This window comes from Canis lupus, chromosome 18 (genome assembly GCF_011100685.1).
Source record: "Canis lupus familiaris isolate Mischka breed German Shepherd chromosome 18, alternate assembly UU_Cfam_GSD_1.0, whole genome shotgun sequence".
Lineage (NCBI taxonomy): Eukaryota > Metazoa > Chordata > Mammalia > Carnivora > Canidae > Canis > Canis lupus.
Window position 1 is genome coordinate 12,677,140 of NC_049239.1, and position 26,066 is coordinate 12,703,205.

A 26,066-nucleotide genomic window follows, 5' to 3' on the forward strand; every position below is an offset into this window, starting at 1 on the left:
TTAAGTGTCTGTTTTTGGCTTGGGTCGTGATTTCAGGGTCCTGGGATCGAGCCCTGTGTCGGGCTCCCTGTTCAGTGGAGAGCCTGCTTCACCCTCTCCCTCTGTGCATTCTCTCTCTCTCAATCTCTCTCGCTCTAGCTCTCTCTCAAGTAAATTAATAAAATCTTTTTTAAAAAAGGCAGACTCGAGCTACTTAGCTTCAGAGCTCTGCAACACAGAGTATTTCTACTTCATCTTTGTATCTGTGACTCATATGATGGTACATGGCACATTAGTAGGCAATTCATATATAGCTAAATACCCATTTTTTTTTTCGGCAGGGTAAAACATGTACATGCCACAAAGTTTTAGTAGATGCAAAAGGATATGCACTGAAAAGCAGGTCTTCCTCCCACCTCTAATTCCCACTTCCCCCATGACAACCAGTGTTATTAGTGTGTATACTCTGGGAGGTAGTCTGTGTATATTCAAGCATTGATGTGCGTGTGTATGTTACAGTACATCTTCGTGCTCTTACCCAAGTGTTCCGCACTGTTCTATACCCTATTTGATTGTACTTAACAATGTATTTCAGAAATTATTCCATTTCAGTGGCATATGGAGAAGCCCTCCTCAGTTTTTACAGCTGTAGAATATTCTACCGTGTGGCTATACCGTAATTTAGCTGATCAGTGTCCTGGTGATGAACGGGTTAGGTTGTTTACAATTCGCTTGGTTCGGCTGCAAACAATGCAGACTTTTTTTCATGTGCCCTTGAGCGTATGCATGAGCACATTTATTCAAAATAAAATTGTTTAAACAAAAAACAATGTCTTTATTAAAATCCCATTTTATCCACTTTATGGAAAAATATATATTATATATCCTTATTTAAGAGACATTATTGTGTATCCATCAAAGGGTATCTGAGCTGAATATTGTGAGATGTTCTAAATTGTCCTCTATAGAAGTTGTGCCGATTTATACTTCCCTGAAAGTAGAAGAATGCTTGTTTCCCTGAGTAAAAGTCAACAAAGTACGTTACACTTTTTGATTGCTGTCCATCTGTTGGGTGGAGAGTGGTATCTCACATTTATTTTAATTTTTCCTAAGGCTATAGAAACCCCTTCTACACAGTTTTAAGTAACTAAACTCAGCATGCTAGAGAAAGAATACCAAATATTATTGGGCATGCTTAAGTATTGAGGATAATGATAGAAGTCTTAAATCAAGATATTCCTATGGAATTTTTCTTGAAAGTGAAATAATTCATGTTGGGCTACTCTTGTTAGAGTGTGCTGTTCATTATCCCAGCAGCCTACCCTCAGGTGGCTGACGTCACTGTCTTGGGTTCTGTGTGTGTGTATGTCACGGCCAGAATTCATCATCGAATATGAAGATGCAATGCACGAAGCAGGGCTATGGCACCACCAAACCGAGGTTTCTGGAATGCAGACCACAGCCCAGCTGAAGCTGTCGCCTTATGTGAACTACTCCTTCAGAGTGATGGCCATCAACAATCTTGGGAGGAGCTTGCCCAGCGAGGCTTCTGAACAGTATTTGACTAAAGCTGCAGGTAAAACGGGGCTTCTGTGACATGAAATAAAACAGAAAGGTTTTCCACTGGTTAAAAAAAGACCAAAGCTTACACACATGTGGCTGCTTAACTTCCAGAACCTGATACCAATCCCACGGCTGTGGAAGGACTAGGATCAGAGCCTGATAATTTGGTGATTACCTGGAAGGTGAGCTCAGCATGAAGCCTTCAACTTTCCTCAGTGTATCTCAGAGGGGGAAAAAAAAAAAAAAAAGGATGTTTTTAAAATATGTCGGTGTTGGGGGTGCCTCAGTGGCTCGGTCGGTGAAGTGTCTGATTCTTGATTTCGGCTCAGGCCGTGGTTTCCAGATTGTGAATTCGAGCCCCGCCTCGAGGGCTGTTTGAGATTCTACCCCTTCCCTCTGCTTGCACACACACTCTCCACACACTCTCTTTTTAAACAAACAAGAAACAATGTCTTTATTAAAATCCCATTTTATCCACTCTGTGGAAAAATATATATTATATATCCTTATTTAGGAGACATTATTATGTAGCAGTTAAAAGCTTGATTTTTGGAGCCAGAATGAATGGGTGCAGATCCCAGTTTTGCCACTTACTGTGTGACTTTAAACCAGTTGCTTAACATCACCATTATGTATCTATGTGATGGGAACTAGTAATAGAACTAACCTCACACGATGAAAGGAGTTAATAAATCTAAGGCCCCTAGGACAGTGCCTAACACATCCATGTGCTCAATGAATGCTAGCTGGTATTATCATCATCTTAGAGAACCATCTAGAAGATATGTACCAAGTTGTTCCAAGTAGTCAACTTCTTCTGTTTCTGGTTTTCTAACTCTCTCTCTCTCTCTCTCTCTCTAGTTTATCTGTATTTTCTGTACTTGGAAAATTACCGTATATTCATTTGTGTGATTTTAAAACTTATTTTAATAGATCTGTGCATGCACACTCATATGCATACCTACTTATACGTACTTATATACATACAGACGTGTAAAGCAGGATAGACTGACAAGCCAACTTTTTTTTTTTTAAGATTTTATTTTTAAGTAATCTCTATACCCACCATGGGGCTCGAACCCACAACCCTGAGATCAAGAGTTACATGCTCCCTTGCTTGTCTGACTGAGCCAGCCAGGCATCCTGACAAGCCAACTGTCTTTTTTAATAAGGAAATAAGCTGTTTATAAGTTTCTGGCTCTAAGTAAACTAGACAATGATGTAACTGAAATGCTTTAAGTCACCCACCCTTGACCATGGAGGCAGAGCTGGAGAGCCTTATGTGGTAATTACTACTTCAAGATAGAAATTAGTAACCTTTGAAATGTTGATCCCAAACAAACTTTGAATATCATCACAAATGAAAAAAAAAAAAAAAGATAAAAGGTCCCTGGAGGACATTGTTAATAGTTCACATTTTAGTATTTCAAGTACTCACTTTCTGTAAGTCTGGGAATTGAATTTGGTGTTCCGGGAAAAGGGTGCTCAGCCTATGTGCTTTAGAAGCTCTGATTATTTGGCTTTTCTTACAGCCCTTGAATGGTTTTGAATCTAATGGGCCAGGCCTTCAGTACAAAGTGAGCTGGCGCCAGAAAGATGGTGATGACGAATGGACGTCTGTGGTGGTGGCGAATGTATCCAAATATATTGTCTCGGGCACACCCACCTTTGTCCCATACCTGATAAAAGTGCAGGCCTTGAATGACGTGGGGTTTGCTCCAGAGCCAGCGGTGGTCATGGGTCATTCTGGAGAAGACCGTAAGTGTTTGATGCTGTCTCATTGATACTTTTGTTTATACCAGCAAAAACGACTTACCAAGCCAAGGCCATTTCCAGAAGCTGCTTAGCTTGGGAGGGACAGAGGTGGCAATTATTTTGCTCAACATTGCTGAATGTAAACAGCCTGCAATGTAAAAAATAGATTCAGAATGCTAAGGGCTGTTGCTTTTTAAAAAGAGACATTATTACTCTCACCAAGTCAAGTGAACAAATACCAAAAAATCCACTCTCAATCCTTGATAATCCATAGAATAAAGGCTGGGTCCTACTTCCAGCCAAAATTGTTAGTGGCATTTTTGCATGAAATTCAAAATAACATTGATACTTCTGCCCCCTTTCCTGTTTTTCCCCAGTCCCGATGGTGGCTCCCGGAAATGTGCGTGTGAACGTGGTGAACAGTACCTTAGCTGAGGTACACTGGGACCCCGTACCTCTGAAAAGTATCCGAGGACACCTACAAGGCTACCGGGCAAGTGAAAGGAGAAAAAAATATTTATTTATTTATTTATTTATTTATTTATTTATTTATTTATTTATTTTTGCACTCTTTCCTTAGGAGCAGATGCACTTCTCTTGGTCAGAGGCCTGGAGAGTTCATCTGGTTTCTCACTTCAGACAGGCCATAGCTAAAGATTCCCAGCTAGGACAGAAGCAAAACCTCACTGCATCCAAAGTGGAAAAAACAAAACAAAACAAAACAAAATAAAGGGCATCCCGGGTGGCTTAGCGGTTTAGCACCACCTTCAGCCCAGGGTGTGATCCTGGAGACCTGGGATCAAGTCCCACATCAGGCTCCCTGCATGGAGCCTGCTTCTCTCTCTCTCTCTCTCTCTGTCTCTAATAAATAAATAAAACCTTAAAAAAAAAATCTTAAAAAAAAACAAAACAAAATAAAACAAACCTGTTTTCTCCATTTTTCCCTCAGGTGATCTAAAATTCTTCCAACTAAACAATGAACAGGCACAAAATGCAGAAAACTAGTGTTTAAGGAGCTAAAATACAACCGAATGCACCTAGCTTTAGAGCAATGCTGACCATGTCTGTTAAGCACACAGATTGTCCTGAAAATAATGTAGGTACTTTTTAAAATGATTTTATCTTTTTACTCATGAGAGAAACAGAGGCAGAGGCAGAGGCAGAGGGAGAAGCAGGCTCCCTCCCCTGCAGGGAGCCCGATGTGGGACTCGATCCTGGGACCCTGGAATCACGACCTGAGTCAAAGGCAGACACTCAACTGCTGAGCCACCCAGGTGCCCTTGTAGGCACTTTCTAAAACATCATTCAGATTATACTTCAGAATCATTTAGTACCAAAAGGGTCATTATTCTGACCATTGTTTATCTGTGTTCTTGGGGAGCACAGAAAGCCTGAGGCATAGAGACTTGTGATTGGATAGACCAAGCACTGGTTTTGCACCCATGAAGAAAGTCACAGCTGTGAGTCATTAGCACTGACCCCTAGAAGTCAGGTTTTGCACTGCATAATATTCCGTTTTGGGTTTTTTTCTCTAACGTTTCCAGATGCTGTGTATATATTGACTACTCTTGAAAATGCCTTTAAAGTTCTAAGAATTTTTTTTTAAGTTCTAAGAATTTAAGAGGACTTAAGAAACAGCAATTCTGGGTTTCTAGCCAAAGTTAATCAACCCTTCACTTCTCCCTCTTTCCAAAACCTGTGCCTGCCGTTTAATATGAAAAAAAAAAAAAAAAGATATTTTTAATGAAGCAATGCAGTTTGGTTTAGTGAGAAAGTCCTAGACTTGGGGTGGAGGTTGCATTGTGGCCTTTGATGGCCTAGTGGCTGGGGTCAAGCCAATCCACGGTCTGGGGTTCATCTGTGCTAGAGGAATAATAATAAAAGCTTTACCATGACTTGTAGGATTGAATTAAATGATCTATTGCACATGATGTTGTATTAGCTCTGGAAAAGTATGTAAATACTGTAATTTTTATTTTTAGGATGTTCTATACAAGTAAGACACTTCAATCGTCCTGTCATCTTCCATTCCCTTATGTTCTAGAGAGATCTATATGGGAGTCATGCTGTTCCATTTATTTCGCTCACGCTCCCCAACCCAATAGTATTCTATAGCCCAGCTGCATCACCTGTTCCCAATTCAATTTCTCTCCTTGTGTCTGGGCTTCTACTGTCTTGCCTCATGATCAATATTTCTCAGTTTTGCCAGGAATCTTCTTCTAAAATGCACCAAGAAAATGTTCTAGGACACAAGTATCAAACTTGAATTTTGTGAGCAAGAGGAATCTTGTTTGCTCCCTGTTGTAGGTCCTGACTTTTGTTCTTTGTCTTTCAGATTTACTACTGGAAGGCACAAGGGTTCATCGAAGAGAAACAGACGCCACATTGAGAAAAAGATCCTCACTTTCCAGGGCAGCAAGACTCATGGCATGTTGCCTGGGCTGGAGCCCTACAGCCACTACACACTGAACGTCCGAGTGGTCAACGGGAAAGGGGAGGGCCCAGCCAGCCCCGACAGAGTCTTTAACACTCCAGAAGGAGGTATGGGGGTGACGTGTCTCTGAGATCCTAGAACATATGGTGCATCCTGAGACGCTTTGCATGACAGAAGGGCCCCCAACAGAGCTGGCATAGTGTCAGCTCATATGTGGCCCTGAGGGAGGGCACGTGGGAAGCTTCACTTCAAAATGCTGCTCCCCCCAACTCCCTCTCCTGACTTAAATTTTTCTCCCCACTGACTCACACCGTCAGAAACCTTGCTAATTTGATGCTTACTTGGGTCATTGACTTTCTGACCTGAAGTGACTTCTGTTAACTTCTTGAAGTCTCCCTTACTTCATCTGTGGATTCCCTAAGTCTTTTTGATAAAAATAGTTCACAGACAAGCCCAGTCTCGGCTCCTTTAGAGGGCTCCTGATGGGAGATGCCCACCCAGCATCCTCAGAAGGTCATCCTGTGTCCCCTGCTCCCATCCTATTTCAATTGCTTGTCCTCAATCCATTGCTCCTTCAGAGGTTCAAGGCTCCTTCCTCTTGGGGCCTTCACCAGTGAGACCTCACACTGCTCCTTGAGACAGGTCAGGGAGGGTGTCATAGTAGAGATGAACCTGGGAATTAAAGGGTGAAGAAGAGCGGAAGTAATATGTCAACAGACATGAGGGTGTGAGACAGCATGGCTCCCTCAAGGAACTGCAAGTTGTGTAGCCAGGAATGGTAAGAAAAGAGGAAGGTCAGCAAGCATCCCTACTGTGGATGGTCCTATATGCTACGGATGTTAACCTAAGAGCCAGAGGCTCTTAACCTGAAGGCTAATCTGTTAGGGGGTCAATGAATGGGTTTAAGGCGTTCCATGAATCCCCCCATCTTGAGAGGCCGTGGAGCTCCTTAAACCATCAACAGAATCTGAACGGAGTGGCTTGTGGAAGCTAGAAGTAAGCCCAAGCCTAGGCCACCGAGAGCCTAAAGGGGGGCAGCCATAGAGAGGAGACTAGGGCATGGATATGGTTGAGATGTATGAGGTAGACCTGACAGGAGGTAGTAGCCAAAGAGATGGAGGAAACAAGACAGGGGGAAAAAGTTCAGGTTGACCCCTTGGTGTCTGGCAAGAGTGATGGGAGAGACCATGGTGCCATTAATGGGCCTCAGTAATATGGTGGGTGTGCAGAGGGCCTCGCGCCAGAGAGGGTGAGCTGCTGCCAGCCATCATCCTCCTGAGGAAGTGAATAAAAGAAGACCGGGCATGTTTCCTCTGGTAATTTGCCAGCCTCTGCCACAGAGAACCTGCCACCCTACGGGCCTTCCCCGGACTGGAGGCGGGTCTGCAGCACCGGGGCTTTTGTCCATGGCCCCAGGGTCCTGGGCAGCTGTCAGCTCTCCGGATAAGAACCTCTCTGCACCTGGGCAGGCTGGCTCATGCCCAGAGCCCAGCAGGCAGGGTGTGCTGGCTGTTTGGACACCCCTGGTTTGTAGGAGAAAACAGTTCTTAATGGTCCAGAACACAGCTGCATCTGCTCAAAGGTTTGGTAAGAGTAGTTCCACTTAGTCACCAGTCTGCTTTTGTTGAGCCACCATTTACGAAATGAGGACTGTCTCCTTTAGCAATATCGGTCTGGATCCGTAGAAAGGCAAAGTCTCAGTGTATTTTGGAGGATGGCTTTTTAATGAATCTAGATGGAAATGATGAGAAAGAAGAGAAGGAAAATAGCCGAACAAGTTCCTGTCACAGGTTTCTGCTAGTGTGTTTATGGCTGAATCGGGAGCCAGAGTGAGACTACAGAAGACCTTGGGGGATGGTGTGAACATGGTGCAGTATGTCACTTGAATACATTTGGAAACATCCCGAACCCTTTTGTTGACTCTGTGTTCTCATTATAAGTTCCCAGTGCTCCTTCCTCTTTGAAGATTGTTAACCCGACACTAGACTCGCTCACTTTGGAATGGGACCCACCGAGCCGCCCGAACGGCATTTTGACTGAGTACACCTTAAAATATCAGCCAAGTGAGTTCTTGGGAAAAGGGAAGGGGGAAGTATGGTTAAGGAAAGAGAAAAAAGTTAGCCGTGTTCTTAAAATACAAACTGGTTATTTCTTTAGAGCTGTAGGTTAGAAACATATACCTTCAAGTGGTATTCCAGAAGGAACTTCACATCCCATTTTCTAAAGACATATATGCTGTTGAAAATTAAGCAGTCAGTTATAATATGCATAAAAATATCCAACCATTTGCCTAAAAGGAATTTATTCTGATTTTTAAAATCATTGAATTAAAATTGAAGTGGTTGCATTAGAATTTTTAATTTGTGTGAGATTTTAAAAATTGTTGGAGGAATAAATTAACCCTGAAAATTACCTTTTCTTTCTTTCCTTTTTTTTTTTTTTTGAAAATTGCCTTTTTGAAAGCTCTTTCATGTTTTAGAAAATTCTGATTTTAAGCCTTTAAGTACTTGGACACATGATGAGAACATTTTGTTTGAGCAAAGTTGTCTCAAGGAAAATGGCTGAGATAAAATAGCAGCACCGAAATGGGAGGATACAAAGGGAAGACTACATTGTCCTGTCCTCATTTCTCTGTATTTGCAGCTTTTAAATAAAATATATTTTATTGAAAAAAAAAAAAAGAAAATTAAGCAATCGGTAGAATCACATAGACCTTTGAGTGTGGGGTGGATGCTATTGTTGGATTAGGCAGGTGTTATCTATAACTAGAAATGATAAAAACAAAAAACATGGAAAGAAAAAGGGGGGTTCCTTTGGCACAAGGCCTCTGAGGATGAGGTTTGGGGTTATCAATATGTGACACCACCTGCAAAAACACAGAGAAAAGAAATGCGATTGGAATTCAGCTGTGAAATTCCCCTAGTTTATAAGCCGATGGGGAATATATTTCCCCCTGCTTTGCCATAGGATAGGAGCTGTCAACGGCTACCAACAGTCATGTCAGGCAAGGAGTGAACAGGATTACAAAGTGAATGTAATCCAAGTTTGGCATTTTTGGATGACACATTTATTTATAATGGTTAAATTGCCTATGGCAATTAATGGGGAATGCACTTCTCTGTTATTTCTTATTGCCAGTTAACAGCACGCATGAATTAGGCCCACTGGTGGATCTGAAAATTCCTGCCAACAAGACGCGCTGGACTTTAAAAAATTTAAATTTCAGCACGCGGTATAAGTTTTATTTCTATGCACAAACAGCGGCCGGATCAGGAAGTCAAATAACAGAGGAGGCAGTGACAACTGTGGATGAAGGTAAGATGGGTATGTATAAAATTCCCATAACTCTAAGTGTTGTAGGCAAAAGTCTGTAACCTGAGAACCTGAGTGTGTGCCTTCTCTTTGCTTCTTCCCACGGAGTAGCCGTCTTACCCAACTAATGCAAACACTTTGTTGTAATTTCTCATCCTGACATCTACAGAATCAATTATTTAATTCATGTTAGAATAACTATTGGATATTTGTTTTCGAGTCTGTGTGAAATTTTCGAGCTTACGTTAAAATGCTGAAGTGAGAGTGGGAAATCACAGCATTTTGCCACGCATGAACTCAAAGTTCACGGCAACGTTTTCTCCTATCTACAACTTTGCGTACATACGCGCACACACGCACATACGCATCATGCACATAAGTGTGCACACCGCCACACACATCTATGTAACAAATAAATAAATGTAATCCTAGTTCTGGCCTTGAGTCACTCGCCAGGAGTGACACGTCCTGGTTGAGGTTTTCTAGCAAGGAATGTGAAATGGTTATTAAATAGCTCATTTATTTTGTGTTTGAGCATGGGGCGTTGTATCTTGGAATGCCATCTGGTAGAGAGGAAGCAAAATAGTCCCACTGGAGTGTCAAGAAAAGGAATTAATACTTCCTTTCCTACTTTAAAAAAAATTATTTTGAAAAAATTTAAATTCATTGAAGATGTCCAAAAAGTTTATGAAAGATTTTCTGATTTTGCATGTCTCTAAATTGTAAAATTACTTCAGGGTTATGATTATCTTCCCTAGCATAAAGAATTGACATTTCTACCCAAAAACTGGTTTGAAATACCCTAAGCCTTGTTACGTAATAGGAAAATGGAGTAATGTGTGGGTTTGATTGCTGGGTAAGCCTGGGGACACCGACATATCTTTGTCCCCCGTACCTGATGTGGGACACGTCATTCTTCTTGCATGCTTTGGCATTTTAATAAGTGTTTTTATATCGCTTTACATGCTCATGGGTGTGTTGCATCTAACTATATAGTGTCCTATTTCTGTTTCCCTTCATTAAAGCCGGTAATCTTCCACGTGATGTAGGTGCAGGCAAAGGTAAAATAATTCATCTGCATGACTTTATACATGTGTGAAATTTGCAATGTTCAACATGGCGAAGTGCAGCATGGGTTAAAAAAAAAAAGATATAAAATGAGCTTTGAAACACCAAATGGAAGAGAAAGATCTTGGAAGATCTTGGCTTTAAAATTAATGTCTAGTCTTTTCTACAAGTAGAAACAGCCACACACTGAATTCTACTCACACTTTTTCCACAAGGCCCATCCCTGGTCCAAACCCTCATCTTAGCCTTTATGGGATGAGGATTGTGGCTGGCTCAGACAGGACCCAAACTGCGGATTGTCGCAAATCCTCTCTGTGGCCACACCACGGATTCAGGGTTCAGAAATATTCGTCCTGTGATGAAAATACCCTGTAAGAGCTCAGATCGGCTGAGCTTTTTCCATCCTGATCTGATTTAGCCAGACTCCTGGTAGACACAGTATATACTTTGCTGACATCATCCATTCGGGGTCTCAGCTTAGAGATGCCTTCTAGCTGGCCTGGGACCCACAGTCTGCCCACCAGGATCCCTCCTAGCAAGTCTTCCCATCAGCCTGCATGCTCTACTCAATTGTGTTATTCCATCCTGTCTTCACCAAACTGCACACGTCTCTTCCCCCTGGGGTATAGTGGGGTACATCTGTGCTCCTTTGTTTCTCTCAGCTCTCTGGGTGAGAAAGGTGTGTTGGGAGGGCAGTGCTCGAACACACTGTGATAGGTCTAACCCTTGAGGCAGCCCCAGAGAACTCAGCCATTGGCCCTTGGCTATGGGTTGATCTCTTAGCTTTTTAAAAGAGCTGGGAGTCTTCCCAAAATTACTCAGATCTGGTGAGTGTAGGCCTGATTCAGATCTTGTATTTTTTTTTTAAAGAAATCTGCTTCTATTTATAGCCTTGGTAAATGATAAAATGTAGACCAGATAGATTTTGAAGGGACTGAATAGGAACTATAGCCACGTTCAGTAATCTTAATAATGTTATCAGTGTGATTTTAGACTTGCAAGAACGAGGTCGTAAAAATTCAAAATTTCCTCTGTAGTGTAGAAAGATATAAACCTCCCTTTTACGTGTCCACGCCTTGCCGGGCTTAATTAGATATCAATTAAAGTCCTTGGTTGTGTTACAATAATTCCCTGCTCTGTTCCCCTGGAAACCTTTCACTGAAGCATTCCAGAAAAAGCCTGGCCTCTTTCCTGACGCAGTGGACGCGTCCCTGTGGCTCTGCCTGGAGTCTGTAGCCACGTTAATTGTGCTGCAGCAGGGCTGTCTGTGAGCGAGCCGGAGGCTCCCACTGATTTGCCATGTTAGGGGAGGGCAGGCATTCACTGGAATAAAATTACCCACCGATGTTCATGAATTAAAACCAATTAAGAGAAATCTTCATTAAAATAGTTTAGAGTCTACCATTGAATGTTACTAAACTGAGTGGTGAGTTACTTATGATGATAGAGACAAGCCAAAATGGACTGTCAGAAGGTTTATGAAACCCCTAATGTTGAAATTGGATGGATCTCAGATTAAGAGGAGAAATAGGGTGTTTTTTGTTTGGTTTTTTAAAAGATTTTCTTTATTTATTCACAAAAGACACAGATAAAAGCAGAGAGAGATGCAGGCTCCCTGCAGGGGGCCCCATACGGGACTCGATCCCAGGACCCAGGGATCACGACCTGAGCCGAAGGCAGACGCTCAACCACTGAGCCACCCAGGTGCCCCAAAGAGAAATAGTGTTTAAATGTTTTTTAAAAACCTAAGCCGTATTTTGTACCTTGCTTCTATTAACAGTGCACTGGTCATTAAACATAACTTGGCATAAAGTGATGGCATCTGCCTTAAGACTTAGCTGCTCAGGAAATAATTCATTCTCCTGGGTTTTCTTTCCTTAAAAATCTCTGTTTTTTTATTTAACCATGAATTCTATTCTCTTTATTTTTCTTCTCCATTCAGTTTAGATGCTCTCTGAGAGAGGAGAAAAAGGGAAGTTCTCTATGATCCTCTAAATTTTATTATGTTTGTGGTTTAGCTTTTACTTTCAAAAAAGATAAAAGGATAAGAGATGCTGAGAGAAAACCTGTGTGTGATGTCCCCTGCTCTGGATGTATCGGCCTCTAGAGGCTTCATGTCACCTCTGATCAGAGGAGAAAAGAGACGCATCCGAGCTTACATTTTTAAAATTTTTCTTACAGATATTAAGAGATGTTAATGAAACCCAATCTTACAAATATGTAATTGCAAAAGGAGCATTTAAACCTCAAAGTAGGGGCACCTGGCTGGCTCAGTCAGTTAAGCGTCTGCCTTCAGCTCAAGTTGTGATCTTAGGGTCCTGGGATCAAGACCCGCATCGGATTCCCTGCTCAGCAGGGAACCTGCTTTTCCCTCTCCCCACGCCCCACCCCCCCACTGTGCTCTCTCTTGCTATTTCTCTCTCAAATAAATAAAATCTTTAAAATAAATAAACCACTAAGTAGAATCCAGGACAATCCGGTCAGCTGTCCTGTGCCATACCCGCCCCTTCCCTTACCACTCCTCAGTTTGAACGTGGACACCCTCCTAAGATCTTTAGGAGTCACTTATGTGGATCCATGTCCTCATTTGCGTAAGCCTTCACTGTCTGTGTACTAGTCGTAGTTGTTTAGCTGCATCTGTTCAATTTCTGTGTCCCTTTCAATAGTTTCAGGGTCTGGAATTCTAGGAAATAAACCTGTGAAGGCGTCTGTAGAAATGATCTGAAAACATGTAGCTAACAAATCTGAGTTCTGGGCCAGTGTTGCTGATGGATGGACACTGCTTTACCTGTAGCCTTTCATTTTCTTATCTTTGGGACCTGTCATCAGAACACAGTTGTGAGGTGATGAGTTGGGGTACAGGAATAGGGAGAGACTAGCAGGTCAGGGAGCTGAATGTGATTCTTGACATAACTAGCAGTGGACTCTGGTCAGCCAGTTAGGACAGAGCAGAGTCAGGCACCAAGGAGCCGATGACAAATGTTCTCTGTGGTCAGACTCTCACCAGAATTGGTCCCACCATTACCAGGGAGGACAAGAAACAAAGAAAAGCTAAAGAATATATATGTAAACAAAAATCAAGTTTAAAGTTTGGCCTGGGGCACCTGGGTGGCTCAGTGGTTGAAAACTGGCTTAGGCTCAGATCTTGATCCCAGAGTCCTCGGATCGAGTCCTGCATTGGGCTTCCCCACAAAGAGCCTGCTTCTCCCTCTGCCTGTGTCTCTGCCTCTCTCCTTCTCTCTCTCTCTCTCTCTCGGTCTCTCATGAATAAATAAAAATCTTTTAAAAAAAGATTTTTAATTATTTATTCATGAGAAACACAGAAAGAGGCAGAGACAGAGGCAGAGGGAGAAGCAGGCACCATGCAGGGAGCCTGATGTGGGACTCGATCCCGGGGCTCCAGGATCACACCCTGGGCTGAAGGCGGCGCTAAACTGCTGAGCCACCTGGGCTGCCCAATAAAATCTTTAAAAAAAAAAAAAAAAAGCCCAATGTGGGACTCGATCCTGGGACTCCGGGATCATGCCTGAGCCAAAGGCAGATGCCCAACCGCTGAGCCACCCAGGTGTCCCTGTACTAGCCTTTTTTAAGGCACTGTGTATCAGGATAGTAAGACAGACCTTGCCTTTGATATGCTAAAAATCTGGCAGGTGAGACTGACACATTAAAAAGAGAGAAAAAATAGGGGCTCACGGGTGGCTCAGCTGATTGAGTGACTGAGTTTTGGCTTCAGCTCAGCTTGTGATCTCATGGGTCATGGGATCAAGCTCCAAGTCAGGCCCCATTTCAGGCTCTGCTCTTGGCAGGGAGTCACTTGGAGATTGTCCCCTCACTCACACTGTCTTGCTCTCTCTCAAATAAATGGATAAATCTTAAAAAAAAAAAAAAAAAGAAAAGAAAAAAGGAGTAAAAATGGATGCTAAACTAGTAATTTGAACAATATTTTATCTGAGCATAGAGGAGTGAACGATTTGTTTTGCCCAAAGGATCAAGAAGACTTTCATGATAATAGTAATATTGAATCAGGCCTTGAAAGACAAATAGAATTTGGACACATAAATCAGGGGCGTGGGGTGCATAAATTCTTGGTAGGAGGCATAAGCAAAGGCCTGAGCTTTGAAAATCCACAGAATATTTCAGTTGTGCCCAGAGACGGGACTGAAAAGGTAGATGAGGTCAGATGTGAATGATCCTTAATGACCACAAATGTCTCGCGAAGGAAAGAGTGTTTACCGGTGGACAGAAATGAGCCATCGACATTTTAAACAGGGAGTGACAGGATCACATATGCAGTTCAGGAAGCTAACATGTAGGTAGCTACGCTGGTGGGATCTACAAAGAAAGACTTAGGGTAGGGAGAGAGACTAGAGGCAGGCTTTGCAGAAAGCCCCAGTGAGAAATGACACTCACAGTCCTTTGGCTGGCACGTCAAGAAAGTGGGTGAGTGGAGGGTAAAAGCAAGGAACATTGGAATCCTCTGTGATAAAAGTATGATATCTTCTCTGGATAAGAATAAGCTAAATTTTTTTTTTTTTGGTTGGTTGGTTTTTGGTTTTTTGGGTTTTTGGGTTTTTGGGTTTTTTTGGCTAAATGCCCTTCTGTTGGAAGTATTTCACTGTGTCTTGACATCTCTCATAAATACACCAAGTCTAAATTCCTCAGTGATTCCAAAATTTCATAAAGAAAATTAATGTTTTGCCTGAGACCTTTACCACTGATGTTTTACATACATGTTCATATTTACTGTCTCTGTTGATTGATCATAGTCCTATCATTATGTACTCCTTTAAGAGGAAAATCTTAGACAATGAAATTAATTAGGTCTGTAGAAGGACCCCACATAATTCCATAATCAGTTTTGCTCTCTGCTATTTCCCAGCCTTAGCACAGAGGGGGACTGTGCTAAGGATTATATCTCAGAGGTCAAGTGCATTATTTAATCTCTTTAACATGGATAACTTACTCAATTTATGGTGGGATTACATCCCCATAAACCCATCATAAATCAAAAATATTGTAAGTCATAAATGCATTCAGTACATCCAACTTACCAAAAATAACTTGGCCTAGCCTATCTGACATGGGCTCAGAACGCTTACATTAGCCTACCGTTGGGCAAAATCATCTAACAAAAAGCATATTTGATAGTAAAGTGTTGATTATCTCATGTAATTTATTGACTACTGTACAGAAAGTGTGAGCAGAATGGTCGTGTGGGTACAGAATGGTGGTAAGTGCATTGGTTGTTCACTCTCATGATTGCATGGCTGAGGGGGAGCTGTGGTTGGCTGCCGTGCCCGGCCTCATGAGTGTATCATTCCACAAACCACTTGCCCCAGAAAAGATCAGAATTCAGAGTACAGTTTCTGCTGAACATGTACTACTTCTGCACCATTGTCAAGTCAAAAAATGTGAAGCCAAGCCATCATTAAGTCAGGGACTGTCTCTACCTCTCTTTCTGATCCTAAGAAATGCTATTCCATTAAGTTAATTTCAGTAGAGACCTTTAGCTTCCAAATTCTATAACTTGGAATTTGATTTTAGAGACTAAGTCAACCCTTTGACAGTTTCTGATTTACTATCCTAGGGCATTTTCTCTGGGATAATACATTGATCTTATTTTTGTAACTACTCAAATTAGGATATCTGTAAATACGTCATTTTTAGTTTAGGCCGCTGTGAGAAGGCCCAGAGAATGGTCAGCCTCATATAGCCAAATCATATCTTTTAATGGCTGCAGATGTCACCTTTACTCAGTAGTAGGCATATAGTGTCACATCATGTCCATAATTAGGTGTTTTAAGAAGCCATTTAGATTGTACCACAATTTTCCAGAACGTGACATGTAATGAACACTTGGGTAAGATTGTCTTACTTTCTAGGGTATGTCAAGTAAAACACTTATTACTTTGATTCCTTCTTTTCAAATTTCTGATAAAGTATATTTGACAACTCTTTTTTTTAAGATTTTTATTTTATTTATTTGAGAGAGAGCAAGCACAAGCAGGGGGGAAGGGCAAAAGACAGGGAGAAGCAGGCTCTCTGCTGACCAGGGATCCGAGTGCAGGGCCCAATCCCAGGACCCCGAGACCACAATCTGAGCCAAAGGCAGATGCCTGACTGACTGAGACACCCAAGTGGCCCATATTTGACAGTTCTCTTGGCAGCTTCTCTTCCAGTGTGCTCTAACCATCCAACAGTCTCTAAAGCTGGTATTTCTTACCTGAGGTCTCAGAACTCCCCACCGGCAGATTCTTAGAGAAGATTGTGACTCAAAACAGGTCAGAAACCCCAGGTCTAAGAAGCATACTTCCTCAGCACAACACAAAGTCTTTAAGACTTGCACTAAGGGGCTTCTGGGTGGCTCAGAGGGTTAAGTGTCTGCCTTTGGCTCATGATCCTGGAGTCCCAGGATAGATCCTGCATCGGGCTCCCCATTCAGCGGGAAGTCTGCTTCTCCCTCCACCCCTCCCCTTTTCATTCGCGCTCTCTCCCTCCCTCCCTCTCTCTCTCTCTCTCTCTCTCTCTCTCTCTCTCTCTCGTAAATAAATAAAATCTTAAAAAAAAAAACTCACAGTGAGATGATAAGTAGAACTGAGAAGCAGCCACCTAATATTGGGGTTGACCTTGCAGTAAGATTCTTCTTCCTTTACCCCCAGCATTGCTCAGCTAACCCCCCTGCCCCCACATGTGTCAGTAGATGAGGGCTGATTTTAACTAAGACTGTATCTAATGGACAACAGTTCACATCATTCAGGACCCATGTAACAGAACTCATCAATTTAGATATTGTACATCATTAGTCCTGATTACTAATTTATGCCCTATTGCTGTTGAGTAAGCCCTAAATTTCAGCGATAAATCTAATTCTATTCGCACAATTTCAGGGGATTTCATCTTATTTTTTTATTTGTGTCTCTGATGCTGCAGATCGATTCCTTGTTTGTTTTATTCTTCTATTGTATATTTATCTTAAGCAGTAAATCCCAGGATCAGCACACTTACTGCCACAGCTGCTGAAACCAGTGCCAGTATCAGTTGAGAGTCTGAGGGGCCAGAGCCGGTGAACTTTTATGTTGAATACTATGTTGCTGGCAGTAAGAAGCAATTTTATTACCTGGTTATTTTTAATTTAGGGGATGCCTTTTAAGAGGACAAAAACCATTTTAAGAATTACCTATGGATCATTCTGAAAAATAACTCGATCCAATTAACTGAATCGTATTTATCTAAAAAACTTCTAGTGAACTGAACCATCAAACTATATATTTTACACATAGCCAGGAGTCTCTTTCGTTCATGTTATTAAAATAAAAACGACATAATATGTTCCATTGCATATGTTCTCTTCATACCTAGTCTATGCCCACAACATGTAAACAAGAGTAAGATAGTGAAACTTATATTTGTAAGTACAAGTACGAAAGAAGAAAAGTTCATTCACATTGGACCTTGAAGTAGCAAAAATCAGACTGACTAGTCATATTGCTCATACTACCCAATGGAATTTTATCAGAAATTGCAGCAAACTAACACCTTGAAGGGAGCATCCATTAGGTTTCAATGCTCAATGCATTCCCAAATTAGGCACCAATGTATGCCCCATGCACATCCACAAGGAGGCAGGGCAATTTTAATTTTTAGCCATTGATGAAAACCCATGCCCACCCCTCAGGACAGCGTGCTCTGCACATGATAAACTGGGTGGCCAAAGAATGTTAGTGATAACAGCTTGGATGTTGTCCAACTTTCTGGTCAGGTCTTTATAAATAAATATTTTTAGAAATAAATAAATATTAATTTATTTTTAGAAATAACTATTCCTTTAGGAAAATGATTACTCAGGAAAAGTTTAATATATAACTTGGACAAATTTGAAAGCATTTAAGTTGACCAAAGATTCATCCTGTGAGCCTCAATAAACAATTCTTTCCATAGTTCACTTAAACTATTTAATATACAATTCTTTTCATAAACATCGCTAGAGAAACTCAATAATTTCATAAGGCAAGATGCAGATAAAGAAGTTTCCTTTGCATTAAAAAGAAGATTTAATACAATGGGAATGTATGCAATTAATATGCGACCTGGATATCCAGTCCATTTTTCTTTGAGAACATTTTCTTGTAGTTTTTCATTTCAGTTGATTTATCTGGTATGACTAGATTTATAATCACCTAAAACCTACGCAGCCTAGATTTTGTTTTTGGCTTGTAGAGAATTTTCCTGAACCATTAATTCACTTCCAGTTCCTTAAAATATTCAAGATTGTTGTTTTCACAAAATTCCCGTAGACAAAGAAGAATGGAGGAAAGAAATTGTAAATGGTTCTTGGAGCTTCTTTAAGTTAAGGTGTGTGATGCCAGGAACATATAAAGTTTGAGTTGGTGCTGAAGGGATTCTGGTTTTGTGAGTTCAGAGGATGTGTTTAGAGACAGGCCAGGTGAGGTGCACACAAGTTCTGGCTCATACTCAGAGGTGAAACCACTGAGCGTTCCAGCTGGAGACAAGGACTTAGTGGAGTTGTGTTATGGGGAGAGTCATGAGTGTCTTTCTGTGGGGCCCAGTTGGGTTGGGACTTTGGGTTTTTAATTGTCATTGGCTCTTCATAGCAAATGAATTACAGAATTACATCTTCTAATCACGGCGCAGACAAAAACCATTACAAAAGCAGAGATAAAAATGATTCCTAACTTACATTATTTAGGTAATCCAATGTCTCCCATCCTTTACACGTGTCAGCTTTCTCTTGGAGTTAGGATGGAATTTTTGAAATGCTTTTGAAGCTAAAATAACACATTGACAAAGTCACAATGTTTTGTGGCAGAAGGACTGTAATCCAGCAGAACCCTGCAGTCTGGTTAGACAACTGATGTCAAGATTATCATACTTGAATGAGAAATTGTTCTAGTCGTGTATCTCATTGGGACCACACCAGATTGGACCGCGTGCATCATTTTCGTTATTTGAACGGTATCGTGATAGACGAGAAGTGATTGAAGTTTCTAAAATAAAGAAATTGCTCATGGAAGATGCAAGAACATTCACACTAACTCACAAGATGGAGAATAATTCCCTGCTTACTTAAAGACGGTCTGTGTGGCACAGTCTCACTTTGTGATTCATCCGTCCGTGTTACTTCTGTTCTGGCGCCTCATGAATTCTTGAGCAGATGCTGCCTTTGCTGTAGAACCTGTGGGCAAAATGCATTTTGTGTGTGTCTTTCATTACACAAGCTTGATGATTTTCAAAGTCATTTAAAGTCATGTATCATTTATAAGATCTACAATCAGGAGGGATTTAAGAAATCAAAGGTAATACTCGGTTACTTATTAAACCACATTTTAAACTATTCATGAGCGAAAATCATAATGTTTAAAGGGAAAATCACTTTTCTGTAATTTTGTTCCTTGCGCTTTCACGACCGCCTGTGTGCAGAGCCCTAGGAAAGCATTGCATTAGACTTCAAAGAGGGGTATCAACTCACAGTTGTTATTACAGGGTGTGTTTTGTTAGCGGTGGCTTTTCATTTCAAAATACTGAAAGCTCAGGGAGACATTTCATCCATTGATAGCTGAAATGCTAACAATAGTCACGGTGCCAGCATTTACTCAGCTCGAATCTCTACTGGGCGACTGGTCTTTATGGTTTCATTCATTCATTCCGTCCAGCAATCCTATGGCATGGGCGGTGTTAGTTCTCACTTACATGTCAGGTCAGTGGCATGTCACCTGGCTGGAAGGTGAGAGAGCCAGAGTTTGAGGCCCAGCCTTCCAACACTGGAGGAGAGGCTCTCACGACGCCCCCCAGCTCTGGGGTCCCAAAGCCCATGCCCCAAGGGAAACAGGTTGGAATGACCACTTGGTTTGGCACTTGGTGAGTCTGTTCAGCTATGCTGGACCCCTGAAAGCTCCAGTCTACCTGGCTTGCAGCTCTAGCTCGAATTGGATTCTATCAATGACATCAACTGTGGCATTTTTTTGGTCCTTTTATAGGACAGAAGGCAAACCCTTTAGAAAAAAAATTTTTCTCCAGTGTTGCTATACCTATAATTCCAGCTACAAGTGGAAGCTATTTCAAGGTGAGCAGTTGTAATGGGTGGGCCATTCTTATGTGCCAGCAACGGAGAGATAGGACAAGGCCACAGCCAGTTATGGTCACCTTTTACATGCAGCTGTAACTCTGAAAAAGAGTTAAGTCTTGCTTTAACCCTAGTGACCTTGGATAACATATTACCTCCGGGAGCAAATACCATGAATTTGGTCTGAACCAGATGGTTTGAACTGCCTCCAAACTTTGGCCAAGGAAATGTTTTGCTCTTTCTATACATTTCTAACTATTTTAGTTCAACAGGACATTTTTATGCTTAACGGATTCTTCATATATAGCCATGTATTCACCCTGTATCCTCCACGTGATTTCGTTACTCTAAGCATCCAAGAGCATTTCCTCAGAGACCTGCTGCCACAGAGCACAGGTCAGACAGCAAGCAGTGTGCCAGCAGAACACTTGTTAAAACTGACTTCTAGGAAACAAAGCATATTACATTCTTCTGGCTTTTTTCTTCTTTTTTCATATTCTTTATATTGTCTATTTGTTTAATTTATTGCTTTATGGATTACTCAAGAAATACAGGATCAGAATTTTATTGTAAAGGTTTAAATAAAGTGAAAATCCTCTTTAACTCTCCTACTCAATCCTACGAGTACCTGCCCACTGATACCTCCGTTTGAGAAGAAAAGCCCCACAGGTGTGTGTGTGTGTGTGTGTGTGTGTGTGTGTGTGTGTGTGATGAACAATGGTGGCCATGACTTGGGTTTTGTGTGTGCATCTGCGGTTAAGATGATTTTAGAGCGTCCTAGAGAGTTGAAGCCTCTCATAGTCATTCTGGGCTTTAGATCCCTTCTTCTATGGATGAGAAGTTGATAGAAGTTATTTTTCACTTCCATAATTTTTGTTTTATACCAACTTCTAGTGCACTAGTGTGTGCACAAACAAGCACCTCTTAACATACTAAGTTGCCTCATCTTTAGTGGGTTGGGGAAATATTTTATGCTCTTTTTCTTTAGACTGGAGGTAGAAATTCAAAATCAGTTTGGACGCTCCTTTATCGACTGTCAAAGAAAAATTTCCACTTCTTGCATAGTTGCACATAGCAAGCTGCCAGCAGGCAGTTCAGCTTTGGCAATCACCATCTTTATAAGTCAGTGTGTGTGCTAGCACTTGAGTATCTTAGTGCGTTTTGCCTTTATTGGTTGCTTTTAGTTGGGTGGAAAATGTAAATGCAGAAACTTTTACAACAAGGCTATCAATGATTAAGCATACTAAAAGTAAGGACTGCTTAACTTCAATCAAATGCTCAATAGACTTACACCAGTTGGTTTGGGGCTCAGTTTTGGTGAAAAAGCACACAATCAAAGATCATGTGCAAATTTGAAAAAAAAAATGTATTGCCAAGGAGTATGGAATGCTGGACTTTTAAAATCTTGTTGCCCGTCTCGGAATGTAGAAGTACTTATAGCTTTTTATTTTTCATAAAGACTTCCGCAGATTTGATGTCTGGACATGTTTTCTGGAATACATTAGCACAGTAGAGCATTATGGCTAGTATCTCTGGAGTTGGACAGACTCCATCAAACTCCAGCTGTTGGGCAAGTTCTTTCAGTTCCCCAGACACAGGTTCGTTCCTCCTGCCCACCCCAAAGCATTGTTGTGAAGATTAAATCAGAAGTTGCCCTCAGCACCGTAGCTGGCACATAGTAGGAGTTTCAGGATGTTAGCTCTCATTACCCCTGTCTTCATCACCATCGTCATCATGGTTATGGTATATGTATGCAGGAGAGCACTCTCTACACTCCTGCCTCGGTTGTATCTAGATTCTGATACAACTCGAAACCCCTTGAACCAATGAGGCACCAGTGACAATTGAGAAAGGCTACTGGCATGTGGTTTATATTCCAGATGATGTATTTCTACTTCTCATTTTATTTCTTAAGCACACATACACATGTTCTTCCTATCCTTCTTCCTACTTGATCTTAAGCATTTCATTTTTCTCCCTCTGCTTTGTGTGGAGAAAATAAGGCAACGAGATGCTCTTTTGGCAGCGTAGAGCAGAACCTGGGATCTATGTAGCCATGTTTGGTTCTGCATCCAGAGATCACATATACCCAACCCAACCATGTTAAATGCATTCAGAAGAAAATCAAATTAAAAGCATGATCTAGGCATGCTTATGAATTAAAGTAAGAAAACTTTTTACTTTGATTACGGTCGAAAGAAAAAAAATAAAGGCTTTTTTTAAAAAAAAGTTTCATACTAATCTATTTAAACAAATCCTCATGGGCATGTCTGAATAGCCATTGATGCTGCACTTTGTCCCGTTTGATTGACACTTTTGAATAATACCAGAAATGCTAATTATTCTGTGTTTTTCTTAGGAGATTTGCATACTGTGACTAGTTGAATAGGGGCTTCACGTTTATTGACTCAAACAGAATAGATAAAGACAAAGAATATGTATACATATGAATGAGTATTTTCTCTTTAAGCTGGCCATTTATTCCAATAATGATTCCACTGATCAAGATAGCTTTTGAAGTTTCTTAAATGGATCCAAAGCAATATTGAATATTGAATATTGATCCTTTGAGGGTAAATTGGATTTTTCAGAAATTTCCAAAAAATTTTTAGAACTAACTCTTATAAATGAGATGAACAACATATATAAGTAATGTTTTAGGTGCAAATTGAGATGTTATATAAACTAACAAGGCTGGCTATCTTCTGTGGACAGGTTTCTTGTCTGGAAAGTCTTTTTTAAAAGAAGATTTCCAAAACTTTTTGAAAAATGGCAACATCATTGCAATAACATGTTAGCCTCCAAAAGTGGTTGCTTTGAAGGAAAAATACTACGTTAGATGTATACATTCTGTTCTGTTTAAAATTTGGTCTTACCTTCTTATCATAGTACTTAATGTACAGTTTATCTGTGGACAGTATTTTTAAAAACTGGGGACTATGTTTCTACTGAGAATATATAGTTAAAATAACTGTGAACAGTGCTTAGCAGGATTTGTTAGCATTTGATAGGCATTAGCATTCAGATTTCGTTATTTGAATTTTTTTAATTAATGATTTTTCAAAATTTTTATATAACTCCTGATTGATAGCTGACAGATTGCAATTTGGGGCCACATGTAAAACGTTTAAAAACTCATATACTATGGTAGTTTTTTACTATAAGAGACTACAAAAGTACTCATCTCCCCCTTAACCTGTGCCCCCTTGACACCACTGATTTGTTTTCCAGCAATGGCAAGCCGGCAGGTGGATATTGCGACTCAGGGCTGGTTCATTGGTCTCATGTGTGCTGTCGCTCTCCTTATCCTAATTTTGCTGATTGTTTGCTTCATCAGAAGAAACAAGGGTGGTAAATACCCAGGTAAGAAAGAAAGATTAAAATTGCCCTATAATGCTGCATAATTATCCTCAACTATACAGAAATAATGAGGGGCACCTGGGTGGCTCAGTCAATTAAGCATCTGCCTTCAGCTCAGGTCATGATCTGGGATCCTGGGATCAAGCCCCAAATGAGGAACCTACTTCTCCCTCTCCCTCTGCCCCCCACTCATGCTTGCTCTGTCTCTAGTGCTCTCGCTCTCTCTCAAATAAATAAATAAAATACTAAAAAAAAAATAAAATAAAAGAAGAAAGAATGAGAATAATCATATAGATTGCAATAAGTGTATTTTCCCAGAGCCATAAATTTGGACTTTCTGTCTAAAAGGTTTTTGATCCTTTTTTTTTTTTTTTTTTTTTTTTTTTTTTACATAATGGGAGCCTAAACATTGTGAAGGATAGGAAGGTATTTCGGGGAGTAAATTAATCTGTTCTCTGAAGACATTAGTGACTGTGCTTCCTTAAGCTCTACATAAGTCATGGGTGCTACAGTGGCATCTAAAACCAACAGGCAGAGGAGGACGGTTCAGGACATCTTCTGGAGGAGCTATTGTGTGAACTGAATCTTGATATAATGATGTATAACATCGCTTTTCCTCTATGGTTAATGTTTTGTTCGGGTTAGTGGACCTGGTGAATTTCTATTTTTTTTACCTGCCATTTCCCCTTCAGTGACAAGAAAAACAATCCGAGAAAGAAGAGATTTACTAAAACCATTTGTAACCTTGAATAGAGTTAAATAAATAGACGGGTCAAAGAGGAGCGCGATCTTAGAAATTTAAAACTTGCTCCTTCAGGAGCATCTTGGTGGCTCAGTGGTTGAGCATCTCCTTTGGCTCAGGTCGTGACCCCGGGGTCCTGGGATTGAGTCCTGCATTGGGCTCCCTGCAGGGAGCCTGCTTCTCCCTCTGCCTAGGTTTCTGCCTCTCCCTGGGTGTCTCTCATGAATAAATACATAAAATATTTTTTAAAAATCAACTTACTCTTTCACCAGTCAGATGCCCATAGGAAGTCAACTTTATATGTTAACAAATGTTCATTGTCTTAGGTTGTCTCAAAGAGACTAAAACAGCGAAGCATATAAATGGGCACGTAATCCATCTGTTGTTGTATAGAATCATTTTCCACTGCTGTACATCTCAGAGTGTGCTCTTTACAACTTTGAATAAGGAAACATAGAATCATTAGGTAATATTATCACCTTGAAATTTTTTAGTCAAAGAAAAGGAAGATGCTCATGCTGATCCTGAAATCCAGCCTATGAAAGAAGACGATGGCACTTTTGGAGAATACAGGTGAGCCTCTGCTTCTCATCCTCTCCTCACCTTCCTCACCCTACACACACACATTGCACTCATACAGACTCCCGCCCGCAGGACGAGGCCGGGAACAAACTCTGTGGCATTTCATATTTTCCTCAAATATTAGTTTAGGGACACTTCCATGTCTAAATGGTTACACATCCCCCACAATGAAAATATTCTCATTTTTCATTAGAAAATTAATTTCCATTCCAGTCATAGGCTTGGAGACAAAGTGTCTTCCACTCTACCATAGTTTTCCAGGGGCATTGCTGTATCGCTCAACCTAGGAAAAGCTAATATGTTATAATAAACTTAGAACGACAATAGTGACCCTGCAAAACCTGTATTATAAAGGAAACTACACCTGTTATTTCCTAAGAAGTGTGTTTATAAAACTGATATTATTCTTTTTAATCCTGTATTTGATGCTTGTTTTTCCAAAGTAAATACCTATAGCCTGTCCATTAGTCATGAAAGGATGACGAGGTTCTTTTAGAAGCTATAAATTATTAAGAATATCATAGCCTTCCAGGCAGTGTATCAACTCACAGAAGTTTGGATTGACTCCCTCATTAAGGATAAAGTTTAACATAACCTACATGCTAAGTAATGAAAAGAGAGAGGGGGAGATAGAGTGAGACAGACTTTTTAAATAAAGATATTCTTGCCTAGGATTTATATATCTTTTTAAATAGAGATAGGTGATTATTTTGGATATGTTTGAAATCAGAAACAAGCTCTATATTTATTCCTTTAAAAAGTTGGGATTTGGGTGTTCCAGAGGATTATTTCTATCTATAAAATGCCTTTATACCTTGTTTTTTTCTTTCTATAAGCCTCTTGATTATAAAAATATGGTCTTTTAAATATGTCCTGAGCCCAGATTGAGCCTTTTTTGGCAGAAGAAAGACTTTTAGGTGAAATAAAATAGTTCCCTATTAGGATTACCAGATGACATTTATAGATATTTATGCTGATTTTTACCCATCTCTAGAGCTCATTTTGGTATTTCCATGTCAATATCATGAGCTAAAGAAGGCCAAGGATAAGAAATATGATAGCCGATTGAGCAAAAACCATGTATTTTGGATACATTTGGTTCCACTACCAGTTTCTCTGCAGATACAAGTGTTTGTATCTTCCTGTGAGTGCTTCATGCCCCAGCACCTCTGCCTTCACATACTCTGATC

General features: G+C 40.7%; 1 protein-coding gene across 1 annotated transcript in view; it reads left to right on the plus strand.

Moving 5' to 3' along the window:
* NRCAM (neuronal cell adhesion molecule) overlaps nt 1-26,066 on the plus strand; it is a 275,473-nt gene that overhangs the window by 238,777 nt on the left and 10,630 nt on the right. The window contains 11 exon segments of the mRNA XM_038562686.1: nt 1,358-1,555; nt 1,654-1,724; nt 3,075-3,300; nt 3,675-3,790; nt 5,633-5,653; nt 5,655-5,838; nt 7,672-7,794; nt 8,870-9,046; nt 10,069-10,104; nt 23,424-23,555; nt 24,789-24,867. Coding sequence (XP_038418614.1) covers nt 1,358-1,555; nt 1,654-1,724; nt 3,075-3,300; nt 3,675-3,790; nt 5,633-5,653; nt 5,655-5,838; nt 7,672-7,794; nt 8,870-9,046; nt 10,069-10,104; nt 23,424-23,555; nt 24,789-24,867 — 1,363 coding nt within the window.